Here is a 13,416-nt window from a genome sequence, read left to right as displayed (position 1 = left end):
TTATTCGTATTATTCCGCGTATACCCTAATACACGCACACGCACGCACGCACACGCACCCACGCACCCACGCACGCACGCACGCACGCATGCACACTCTCTCCTTCTCTCTCTCTCTCTCTCTCTCTCTCTCTCTCTCTCTCTCTCTCTCTCTCTCTCTCTATCTTTCTCTTTTGCCTCAATTATTATTTTGCAGTATTACTCTCACGCCAATCACATTACTCACTATAAATTGCTAATAGTGTAGTTGAACGTGTCAATGATGCATAGTAGACATCGCAGACGGATTTTTTTTCTTTTTTCTTTTTTTTAAATTTAATATTGAAGGTGACTTTTTTTTTTTTAAGCAAAGAACAAAAACATACTTGAACCGACGCGAGGCCCAGACATTTACATTCACAGCCTGACTGAGCACTCGCTTTTACTTTGATCGAACGAAATTCTTGAATCACGCTTTTGTCTTTCTTTCTTTAACTTCATCACTTTTTCCGCGACTGAAAGCAAACGACAGTATATAGGAATTAAACGTTTTAATTCATTCGTTATACAAGCTTACACTTTTACCATTTGCAAATATTTTTCGCGTTATGCTCTCAGCTATTTTGGTCTCCTCGGTAGACCGTAAAATTATTTGTAATAAATTATACACATTTTCAGCGTAATACTTTTAAAATCATTTGAAGCTTGTTAACATAGTTAACTTTAATCGATGATATTTTTAATTATACAATTAGACTGCCACGATAAAAATCAGTAAAATATGGCAGTGTAATTTTATTCAAGCTTGAAAATAGTTATCCAGAAATTATTTGTATTTCATTTGTGAAAGGCACCAATTATTTTGACAATTTAACTAAAAACTGTAGGCATGTAAAACTGTTTTGCTATATACGAGTGATTTAACAACACATTGTATTCGACTCGCTCGTGAAAAAAGTTTATTTACTTTACATTATCATTAATATACTCAATTATTAAATCTAGCCTTTCAAAAAAGACAGTAAAAATTCACATGAATGCTATATTACTACTTCTCGTCACTAAACTTAATTGGCAATATTGATTGATTTAAAGAATGAAGAAGAAAAAAAAAAGGAAAAAAAAAAATAAATGAGAAATCTATATTTCAAGTCGATATCAAACAATCACTTTCCATTAAAACGAAGAACTATTCACAACAGGCATCGACAATTTTCATTGACTTGAAGGATGCCGTCAGACCTGCCGCCCCACCCCACCCCACTCCACTCCACCTCCTCGCTACCCAAACCCCTCATTATCCGACATTCCTCTCCATTCCTCAAATTCCTCCATCCCTTTATTATATTCCAGCTCAGATCAGAATATGTCGACCTGTAAATTATTCACATTACAACGCTTTGACGAACTTTTTCTTTGCATTTTTAACATTAAAACGTTGAGAGGAATTATGCAATCGTGGAAAATTGTTTAAAGTAATCGAGAATTCGGGTAGATAGGGAAGGCGGTGGACCTGAGCTCCGAATCAATGAAAATGGCCACAGGACATCGGGGCCCTCTCACAATAATCTAATAATTACGGGCGTGAAAATAACTTAGTCTTATGTCCATTTTAGAGGAGATCACACAATTTATCATTCGTCCGACGAATCCGCAACCTCTTGAATGCGCGCTGATAATTACATTAACGTGAGATATCACTACTCGAAACGAAAGCGGCCGGTGCGTCCTCGGACCCGCTCACATTGTATTGTACACGGGACTGTTGTGCCTCGGTCTGACCTGCAGCCTCGCCAGCGGATGCGTTCTCCCGTGTTGTTGCTGCTGCTGCTGCTGCTGCTGCTGTTGCTGTTGCTGCTTCTGCTGTTGCTGCTGTTGCTGCTGTTGCTGCTGTTGTTGTTGCTGCTGCTGCTGCTGCTGCTGTTGCTGCTGCTGTTGCTTCTTGCTCGCAGCTTTGGCAACGACGCTCGCCACTAGTTGACTGGGCGAGGGCACGGAAGGCGGCCGTCCCGGCGCCTCCGCCGTCGCCGATGAGTCGAAGAGGGAGCCGCAGCCATGCTGGCCGATTATCAGGGGAGCGGAGCGCCTCGCGAGCTCCGGGGCGATCCTCGATCTCGCCGGCGGGTGCTCCACCGAGTGCTCAGATCGGTCCCTGTGGATGGGCTGCTGGTGCCCCAGCCGGAACTGCAGCTCCGGATTGCGCCTGGCCTCGGGCTTGGCGACCTCGTACTTGCCGACGAGCACCTTCACCGAGAGGTCCTCGAGGCTGTCGTTGGGCTGCTCCGGGGTGGCGTTGGCACCCGACTCGCTGCTCCGCTTGGCGAAGGACCAGCTACGTGAGTCGCGCGGCGCCTCGCACATACTCGTCGAGGCCTGGATCTTCGAGTCGTTGTGCGCTATTACCGGCGAGGACGGCAGGCTCCTGATCTTGGCGTCTCGCTTGCGGCGCGAGCCCTGTGGCGAAGCTGCTCCGGGGCCGCTCTCCTGGCCGCTTTCCGACTCGGGCCTGCTCGACGACTTGGCCTCGAATTCCTTTTTGAGATTCTTGACGATGCCGGAGGTGCCGCGGAGAGGGCTCTCGGACTCGGGCGAGTCGTTCCTACTGGCCGCGGGTTTGTTGCAGAGGCTCTCGAGGACCATCTTGTGATGCTTTACCGAGGGACACTGGGGCGTCTTGACGACGCAGGGACTCGAGGTTTCGCTCTCGGACTTGCAGCTGCGCAGCGCCAGAGGCACGAGCTCCCCATCCCCGGCGAGGGAGGAGGGCGCGGGGGCGCTCGTCGACAGTCGGCTCGAGGTTGCGAGCTGCCGCGAGGAGAAGGCCGAGATGTCGATGGGGGCAGCCGGAGAGGGATCCCTGCGCCTTGGCATCGGCGAGGTCGCGTAGTGTTGTCCGAGGAGCGGGTTGTACGCTTCCGTGGGGTTGTCAACCTCGGGCTCCGAAGTCGAAAGTCTCTCCGACGACGTTTTCTCCTCGACAGCTGACTCGGACGTCTGCGTGCATACTCTCTTCGATATGCCTGTAATTAGACGAGATAATGTCATTAGGTTCCTACCTTCGTCAAGTTGCCTTCCCCGTCGATCACGACTTTCTTCTCTTATTCGTACAAGTGCAACGATCGCGATTTTTACTCGTCTCCGAAATCTCTTCTATCCTCTCTATCCTATTTTCGTTTCCTCGACGCGCAAATTTCACACGTTCATCGTTAGCTCGATTTTATTTCAATCGATGATCTTTTACGGGAATAGAATTTTTAAATAAATGCAATGAAGCGTAACTCGGAACTAAGGAGAACGCAAAACCTTCCTTAGCCATTACGAAACTGCTCTATTTATTGCTGTTGTTGTTGTTTTTTTTGGCTCTACTTTTTTGTTTTTTAATTGCACGTGAGCGACTGCATATAATGCTGTATATAGTGTAATATATATATATATATATATATATATATATATATATATATATATTTGTAATAATTTAATGTTTGTAGTGGAATATTTAGAATATTTATTTATCGCTCGAGTATCGTATGTTGCTGTTCGGTAGGAGTATTCGATCGTGCGGTGGTCGTAAAATTGCATTCCCCTGTCAATTTGAATTTAAATTACAATCTTAACGTAAAATCCAAGCTCAATGATAAATGTTACGAAATAGAGATATTAATTTTGACAATTGTACGTAAGGTACAAATTACTTTCCGAGCCATACCTACTCTCCCATACAATATACTCCCTCCTCCCTGCATTCCCATTTATTTTCAACCCAATCACTTCATTATTATCGATTGAATTTAAATTGCCTTGAAAATGTCGGACACGGAGTTTCATACAGACATTTGTCGATAGAAATTAAAAATCATGACGATTCGTTAATACTAGGCATTGAATTGAACGACTAAATCGAATAAATCGATGATTTTGCAAGTGGTTGGGACGAAAAATCCGTGGCACTCTACGACGTTGATTAGAAAGAATTTTGAATGCCGACCGACAATTTATATTCGAATCGATATCCTCGAACAAACGCTCGTCCTTTTATCCAACAACAAATCAATCACGTTCCATCTAAATTTTCGTTTCATTTTACTTGCGTTATGCCCATCGATACGAGGACAAACTTAATCGGCACAGCGAGTTTGCTTAGGAACGGACGGACAATGATAATGCCACTCGGTAAGTCTCAACTCCGTACCGGTCGTCGAGCTCTCCTCGAGCTTCTGCTTCGTGCGTTTAACAGTGCCCGGGTGCCAAGGTATCTCTGCTCGAGCCCAAGGAGTCGACGGGCCTCATGTCGTAGGAGCCCCAGGAACTATTGCGCGATGGTAACGTGGCCCAGGAACTGTGCACCGAGTTGTTATCCATGATGACGGCGCTGTCGTAGCTGCTCCAGGAGCTCTGCCTACTCGGTGACTCCCTGACCACGGGTTGGAGCTCCCGCCTCTCCTCCCTGTCGAAGACTCTATCGAGCTGCGCGCTGAAGGGGTCGCCATCCCTATTTGGTTTACGACCCGAGTGGCTCGTCACCGCGGTCGTCGATGACGTCGTCGTTTCGACATCGGCACTTAGATCGAGGCTTTCGCGCCTCTTGACGTCGCTTGCGTGGATGCACTTAACCTTCGTGGATGCGGTCCAGACTAGACATTCACCATTCCTTTCTGAGGATTTACAACAATTGATTGAAACAATCCGTACCCACACTATATAACACATGCAATGTGCTTAATTGCGTGGCTGCGCGATCGCGAGCTCACCGCCAACGGATTTTCTCGTCCCTTTTCAATCCAACAAATGCAATTGTTCATCAATTCCCATGATAATGTACGGCATTAGTCGTTTATTATTTCACGAAAGCCTTGTACTAATTGAGCGTAAGGCACATATTCAATTTATTCGATGATTAAGCTTTGCTGTACGTAAGTAAAGACGATCGTAAATCATAAAGTGAAATCAATAGTCTAACCTTTCGGCTATATTTAACAAAATATTTGCTGACGTAATGCATCAACGATTCACTCTCTTAATCATTGGCGACAATGGCGTTAGTACCGGAAATCTATAGCAACTGGATAGCTTTTAAAGCGACAGCGAAGGATGGCAAACGGAAAACGAGGGCTGAGGTCGAGGCGCGCAACTAGCGGCCACCTTACCAGGACTGCCTTGGAGAACACCATCGGCGAGCTCTGCAGGTACGGCCTCGTGCGCGCAGCAGCCGTTCTCCAGGATGGTGCTGCTATCGGGCTGCTGTTGTTGCGGCTGTTGTTGTTGTTGTTGTTGTTGTTGTTGTAGTTGTTGTTGTTGCTGCTGCTGCTGCTGCTGCTGCTGCTGTTGATGGTGGTGGTGATGATGGTGATGATGGTGATGATGATGGTGATGATGATGACGATAATGTTGCTGTTGCTCTTGCTGCTGCTGCTGCTGCTGCTGCTGCTGTTGCTGCTGAGGATACTGCTGAGGATGATGATGAGGATGATGAGCGGACTTGCTGCCTTCGCCGTCAGAGGAGCTCGGGGACGAAGGCTTGCTACTAGCTGCTTCAAATTGGTTCGTGAGGTTAAGGACGAGCCCCTTGCGCTTCTGGCCCTGGCTCTCGGGCCTGTGCTTGCAGGTGGCCGATGCGCAGATCTGTGTCCCCGTGCTCTCCGGTCCCGGCAAATGGACGATCTGATTCTGGGAGACGCTGTAAGATTGGCCATTGTCGCAGGGCATCAGAACGTTTCGGGACTCTTGTTGGCCCACCGGGCAGCCCCCGTTACTGCAGCCTTTTGGATTTGAGCCGCGCAGGAGATCCTCGCGCGTCACTTCCGGATTCGCCGACTTGTCGATGCTCTCCAATGACTGCGACAGCGGAACTGCAATACGAGCGGCATTTAGACTACTTATTTGATATTTTTTAAATATTGCTCTTTAATAGATTGGAAACTCGTACTTTGCGAAAAATTAAATACATGAAATTGTTTGTATGCGATTGGTAATGAATATTTTGAAAGAAAATATTCCAAATGCATTGGCCTTGAATTCCTTTCTCTTAAATTTTATTCCCCAAGACAATACATTCAAATGCGAATATCATTACTATTACTTTATCTATTTATTTCTACGGTTTATTTGATTTTAGGATGAAAATTGAAATTCTAATTTGCTTATAATTAGATCGCTCGCAATATGTATATTAATTTTAAAAAACCCTACTATTAGAGAATTTTGAAACTATATTATTGCTGTAATTGTATTAGATATAATTTCCCGAACATTATTAGAGCAAAAAATTAGTCCTTCATTACTCTCATCATCGGCGCGAAGAAATGTAATAAAACAATGGCCACCATCGTAGCGCGACTCTAAAACACATTAATCCAACATGTAGGTTAAAAGGAATTTCTTGAAGTATGTCAATGACGATTGAGTCGCGTGCTTTCCGTACTAAAAATAAAATCATACTCTTCTAGCTCTATTCTCCACATATAAGTTGTCGACGTTACGCTTCACCTGCAGAGTATACGACGAAAGAAATGCACACCAGCTGGAAAAGAATAACGAGGAGGGCTGGGGGTGGGTAGGTGGGATGAGACGAGCAAACGTAATTATTAACAGGATTACCGGTAGGAAGTACGTCCTCGGTAATCTCGACGTTGGGCGACCAGCTCTTGGGCCTCTGGCCACTCTTCTTGAGCTCGAGGCCCGACTGCTCGACGAGACCGCAGCCGTTCCCGTCCTCCCTCTCCTGCTTCTCCTCCTTCGTCCGGTCCTTGGCCGTCATCGTCGGCGACTTGAGATTCGTGTCCGATTTAGACCTCTGCAGTTTCTCCTTGTTCTTCATGGCGTCGAGTATGCCCTGGTACGTCTCCAGTTGCAGCAGGAAGCTGTTGTTCGGTTTGATGCAGTTGCGCTTGTTTTTCACGTGCCTGAGGGCCTGGGAGAAGTCCCAGTTGTAGGCCTTCATGGCGTAAGCAATGACGACCGAAGCCGAGCGCGAGACGCCCATCTTGCAGTGCACCAGGACCTTCGAGCCCTCTTTCTTAGCTTTGGTTATGTACTTGAAGGTGTCGTCCCAGTGCTTGAGAAGGTCCGTCTTCTCGTCATCGTATACCCGCACATTCAGGTAGTTGAACATGCCCGGGAAGAAGTTGTCGATCTCGCGGGTCACATTCAATATGTGCCGCACTCTGAAAAAAAAACCATGCGATGACGCTCGTTAATACTTCTTATTCCATTAGCTCGACTCCCCCCCCCCCCAGTCACGGTCGCCTTCTACTTACAATTTACATTAAACATTGCTTATAATGCATTTCATGCGTTTTCAAATAAAGCTACACACATGTACTTATGTCCGCGCGTGCGTGCGTATAACTGTATGTACATACATAATAATATGTATACATAATGACATATATTGATATTCTCAAATATAGGAAATTTTTTTTTGTTTTCGTTTTTCTTTATATCGGCAAACGTTTTTGTTCACTACGCATTGAGTATGAAAAATATTAATAACACAAGCAAGATTCGAAGTAGAGAATGCCTTTAGGCGAGACGAATGTTGGGAAATTTCATTAAATTCATAATAGCAGTTTGAAAATCTTGTTAAATTCATATTACTTTGGTACGATAAATCCCAAGGCTCACGCTCGATTAAACTCGACATTAAGACTTTTAAAACTTTGAATTTCAATATCATGTCGAAAGTATTTGTAAAATTTGCGCAAACAATAATAATTTATCGAGATTCGTGCTATTACTTATAAAATAATAATAATAATAATAATAATAATGATAATTTTCATCGTTTATTCGATTAATCTCTTGTAATGCTAATAACATTATCGTTTAACTTGCTATTTATTTGTCAAAATTGGACCTCTAAAAGCTTTTAAATATTGCTACAATTAGTCGGCTGTTTATCATAATTTACAATATTGTATTACAGTAGCTGATAAGTAAATACTATTCGTCTCGTGGTATCTTTGATTCGCACGTAGCTATAAATAATGAAAATGACTTCGTATTAAACGTCACGTGAAAATATGAATAGTCAACGTCGAGCTTTGTTTTTGATTTTGTAGAATTAGCAAGTGCTTTCAAAAGCTAAAGAGCATAAACATTTACCGTGTGAATAATGTATCGGTAAGTCGAGTCCCGAATGGCATAAGTTTTGTGCCTAATCGTTTTCAACATTAGCGAATAATATAGAACAAAATACAAAAATTAGTCCTTCGATATTTATGTATGCATAGTTAAAGCCTAAATATTTTAAATACATTATAATGGCATTTAATAACACTGTAATCTATGTATTTTTTTTCTTTTTCTTTGTGTTTTTTTTTTTTGTTTTTTTTTTGTTTTCTTTTTTTGTTTTTCGTTCAAGAAAAAAGCAAAACAAACACGAAAATTAAAGCAAAAATAAAAATAAAATAGATTTGTTCAATAATTGACGTACCCGTTTTTTTGTAATTCTTCCAAATTGCTGGCATTCCACTCGCTACCGAGGTACACATGATCAAATATCTCAGTCGGTGCGTCCATCTGTCCCAGAATAATGAGCATCTCTTGGTCGATGAACGGCTTGAATTCGACCAAATCCATGTCGAGGTCCTCTTCGAGTCGTCCCCTGATGTACTTGGACGTGACCTCGTCAAGATCGACGGACATCATAATCTCTTTAAGAGTTGCCCGTATTACTCGCTCAGTTTCGTCTCTCTCCCTGGGCCTAAATACCAATTACCGTCTTAGCAATAAATATAACGTAAAACAACATCGTATGCGATACTGGAGGCATTTAACTTTTGTCGCGCTTAAAAATCGAAACGATCCATAAGAGCAAGAACCGCAACAGCTTCGTTTCGTAAACAAGACAAAGTTTAAATCACGCTTAAGTACATTTCGAATTAATCAGATGCTTATATCAGAATATTGCCAGCCACTTATGAAACGATCGTATAATTTACTAAACAGACAAAAAAAGTGGTGCTAAACGCTTAAAACATAAAAAAAAAAATCTGATGCAAATTGATCAATCGGGAATGATGCTCGGATTGGAATTACGAGGATAGGCGACGTTAAGACAATGAAAATATAGTAGTGGCAGGTGGCGAAAGTGGAAACTCGTGAAAAGTTTTTGTGAGACTCGGACGGGAGGTCGACGTAACACGTAGAAGCCTCGAAATAATTGCAAGGACGGCTACTATAAAGATACGCGCGATGAGGGGACACGAGGAGTCGACTCGGCCGCGCACGACGAACCACGCGGGTCTGGCACATGGCCAGACTCCATTCGGAAAAGGCTTTTCCACGTGCTGTCACCTCGTTTTCTCAAAGTAGTTAAAGATTGTGCGAGACGTTTCGATGTAAATGATGAAACCGCATTGTCATCTACTCAGCCTTGCGATCGATCTGATCGACGAAAGACACCGACCTGTCGAACGCCTCGTTGTCCTCCAACTCGTTGACAGGAAGTCGCCGGAGGAAGGCATGATTATTATGCATTGGGAGGGAGGGAGGTGGGGAGGTGGGGAGGCGGGGACGGGGGGGGGGGGTGGAACAGTAAAGCCGCCCGTCAAGAGCCGAGCAAATGCCGGCTGCTGCTTTTTGATATCTCATTCGGTCGAAACGACGCAGTTGCATTATTAATATTAGCGCTCACTTGTTTCGCACGCTGTCCGGTGATGGAGGCCTCCGGGACTCAAGATTATCCATCGCGTGCCACTCGTTGAGGCACGAGCGATCGCTTTCGATTCTCTGCTCATAGTAGCTGACCCAGTCGTGCGACAATCCGCCGAGGAAGTAATTCTGCTCGCGCGCCTTGCTGGAAACCTTGTGGAGCGTCTGCAGGGCCGACCTGTAACAACGGAGTCACGGATTAATTTAATTACAACTTAAGCTGCGGGCTCATTGATTTTAATGGCCATTTGGTTATTGTCGCATGTCTTTGTTGTTTAATAGATGGTAGGCGATTTGTCGCTCCCGTTCACGCGTCAGTCCCCGTGTCTTGCCTTAACGCTCGGGCATTAACTCGACAAGTTGTTACTCACTCACGTGGCCGTTATCTCTGCCCTCGTACACACATTTACACAATTTATATTAGTTTTATGCTCTTGGTAAGGTTTAATTATTTCGCGAAACTTACGCTCTTGCTTTGCAAGTATCGATAACGAAAATAGTTTAAAGAGTTAGTTGAGATGGAGAATAATTCTTGCAATGCTCGTAATGTGCATTTTGTGCAGTGAAAATTTCGATACAACGTGACATGTGACATTAGATTACTGTGTGTTTTGAGCAGTAAGTGACGAGTGGCGCGGGGCAAGGGGCGAGGAGATGGGGGGGGGGGGTGGCGCGAGCATGCGTGCAATGTTATTGTATTAAATACCGTAGTACACGTTACATGAAGAAAACTACAAGTAAATAATAATCCAAATATCTCCAAATTCTAAGAAATAATTATACACTCCAATAGTTAAGAAATTGCGGTATGTAATATTATACGTACAAAATTTCATCGGAATGTTGGAAGCCCTGGGGAAGGTTTGCGATGATAAAAAAAAAATATAATTATACGTAAGGACTTTAATTTAGCGGCATTGAAAATGATATATCGAAAAATTTTAAAATATCAATACCACACAGTATATAAGATAGTAAAATTTGTTAACGATCTATTATGGATTAAATTAAAATGCCATTCATTCAATTAAAAACATTTGTACAATTGGCTACAAGACTTATTACATAATAATAATTATACCAGTAAAAATTAGTATACGTGATATAATTACAGTAATAAATGATTATTGTTTAATAAAATATCCGTTATCCTGTTAGGAATGTTATTCGAGTCTATAAAAGAATAAGAATACGGTTCATAATAATCTATAAAAGACGAGAAATGAAATGGTAAGGTAAGTAACAACACTTTTATTGTGCACTTGGAAGCCTCTAAAATTCATGTTCAACAGGCGGTTATGATTTATGAAATTCGTAGCCATAGAGGCTGAAATATTTAACTACGAAAGGATATTAATTTTTATATTCACGTCAAAAATAGAACAATATAAAAAGCAACAAAATAAAAAGCAACAAAACAAAAAACAAAGAAACAAAAAAAAACAAAAAAAAAACAAAAAAAAAACGAAAAAAAAAGATAAAAAGAGAGAAAAAAGACCTCATAAATCTTGCAAATTGTCGAGGCGATATTATGAATAAGGTTTGAACATAAAAAGATTATTCCTCATTTTAAAATCGCGAAGGAACGGCAAGAGCGAAGGAAGTAAGTGTGGAAAAAAAGTCAATGACAAAGTGACACTTGGACCAGTTGACGATCATGCAGCAGTCGAACCTGCTTCTGGTATATAATCGAGACCGGAAGATTTAAATGAAAAAAAATTCGGATCTTATTATTTCATCAATTGAAAATATCATCACTAAGTTGCCCTGAAGAATAACGCACGCTTAATCATCTTAATAATTTTTAAAGAAATTTCTTTATTTTTCACTATACCGGAGCCCATACCAACTAAATGTAAAAACTTTTCTAGTCCCCTTGTATATTAACTAATATTATATTTCAATTAAATAACATCATAAACGTACTTTCATTATCCTTTAATTGAGTCGAAGAGAATAAAGAAAATGGCGATTATTGGCAGAAGAAAATAAAAATTTTATTGCTTGAATTTGATGCCATGAAAAGAGATGATTTTATGTCAAAGAATGTCTATTGTGACCGTGACATCGTAAAATTAACGATAATCGTCAACATTTCACTAGATACTTAATAATTCGCTAACGCGCATATACAAAATTCAAACCAGTAGACAATCTCGTTACATTCTATCGGTCGCTTTCTTCAGCTTTGCATGCGATATAACGAAAATAGTGTCTAGTCATCCGATTCCTGCCGTCAATTCTCGACTTCTCCTCGATCGCGATTAACTTGTTTATAATGTAACTTTCTCACTTCCCTTTACGCTGCGCTACTCTTCCCACGCATACGTAACCACTCGTAATCATGGGTAATATGTAGTCGTGGGTGCATATAATGGAAAATACGCTACCGTATTTAGTGCACATTTCCATCATAGCATTAATTAATTAGAAAAAGAAAATCTTAATCAAGAGATCTAAAGTGCTAATAAAATCGATTATCATAGAATATTGAAGGTGTTTTATGTTATGCGCTTAGATGCTCAAGAAATAGTTATATTATACAAGCTAATTTAAATTACTACTATTAGTAGCCGATTAAATTATTGACATCGAATTTAAGACTCGCTGTGCGCGCGTGCGCGCGTGCGTGCGTGCGTGCGTGCGTGCGTGCGTGCGTGCGTGCACCAATATTTACAGAAAGAAAGATATGTAAGACATTTTAAAAATAAAATTAAGAATCAGAATAATTTATTTCATACGTAAGCAAGTAATCCCAGCTACGAATTATTTGATTTTTATTTCATATTTATAAAGAAAATTTATTATATCATTTTATTATTACTTCAGACATTTTTACTGCTGTTTATGAATTTTAACAATGAATTATATAATAAGACTCTATGTACGGTTTAATAAAGTATCTCAATTACCAAAGACAGGTTGAAAAGGTTGGCGAATTTACTTTGGATCCTAATATCAAACTCTAATAACACAGTTCAAATGTGATTGAAACAGATTTTTTAAACATTTACAATTATAATCAGTATATCGACTCAACGTGTTTTACATAAGTTTAAATAACAAATAAATAGATGGATTATTTATTTTTATGAGGAAATATATTTCAAACGATACAATTGTAATTTCATAATTAATCTATATTAATTAACTGACATATATGCAGATAAGCACAAATACATGTATGCACGTTGAAATTATTTTTACAAAATTTTATATATCATAATAGACATACATCGAATATATATTGTCATCAGTTTTTCAGAAAGAATAAACTTTGGCACTAATTCTAATCAATGTCTATATTGCGAATTACATGCATTCAGATTATCCGTATTCAGCCGCGTACATTTTTTATAAAGTGAACAAAATTATATTTCACTTGAGCTACATAAAACGTAGATCCTTAAACTAAACTTATAATATATTTATATAGTAAAGAAGAAATACACGGTGTTCATATCTAATCGGAGGAACTCCGAGGGTAAAGTGTCCGTGCCTATGCCATTTCCGGTGCTGCACACGAATATCGAATAAAAAAAATCTACCACCATCACCATTCGGTATATCATTTTCCAGTTACCTCGTTGAAATTAAACATACCCGAGACTAATAAGTATTTAACGTATCTCTAATCGTTAGGCGGGACTCTGTTTTAAACAAATGATAGGCAGTCCAGGCATTTCTGATGATGCGTATTGAGAGTAAGAGTGAGAAAGCGAATGGCGGTGGGTGGGTGGGTGGGTAGAGGGGTCGAGGGGACGAGGGATGGGGAGGAGGGAGGAGG

At 41.3% G+C, this 13,416-nt stretch overlaps 1 protein-coding gene across 1 annotated transcript in view; it reads right to left on the bottom strand.

Annotated features, from left to right (window-relative positions):
• Positions 1-1,393: 1,393 nt before the first annotated feature.
• The window catches only part of ssh (Protein phosphatase Slingshot), a 225,680-nt gene continuing 213,657 nt past the window's right edge, over positions 1,394-13,416 (bottom strand). The window contains 9 exon segments of the mRNA XM_011495493.1: positions 1,394-1,814; positions 1,863-2,998; positions 4,168-4,235; positions 4,237-4,630; positions 5,123-5,250; positions 5,368-5,824; positions 6,573-7,138; positions 8,410-8,679; positions 9,613-9,807. Of these exon segments, the coding sequence (XP_011493795.1) occupies positions 1,719-1,814; positions 1,863-2,998; positions 4,168-4,235; positions 4,237-4,630; positions 5,123-5,250; positions 5,368-5,824; positions 6,573-7,138; positions 8,410-8,679; positions 9,613-9,807 (3,310 nt within the window). The 3' untranslated portion in view covers positions 1,394-1,718.

This window comes from Ceratosolen solmsi, unplaced genomic scaffold (assembly GCF_000503995.2).
Source record: "Ceratosolen solmsi marchali unplaced genomic scaffold, CerSol_1.0 scaffold1, whole genome shotgun sequence".
In the NCBI taxonomy this organism is placed as follows: Eukaryota; Metazoa; Arthropoda; class Insecta; order Hymenoptera; family Agaonidae; genus Ceratosolen; species Ceratosolen solmsi.
This window is presented reverse-complemented; position numbering and strand designations above follow the sequence as displayed.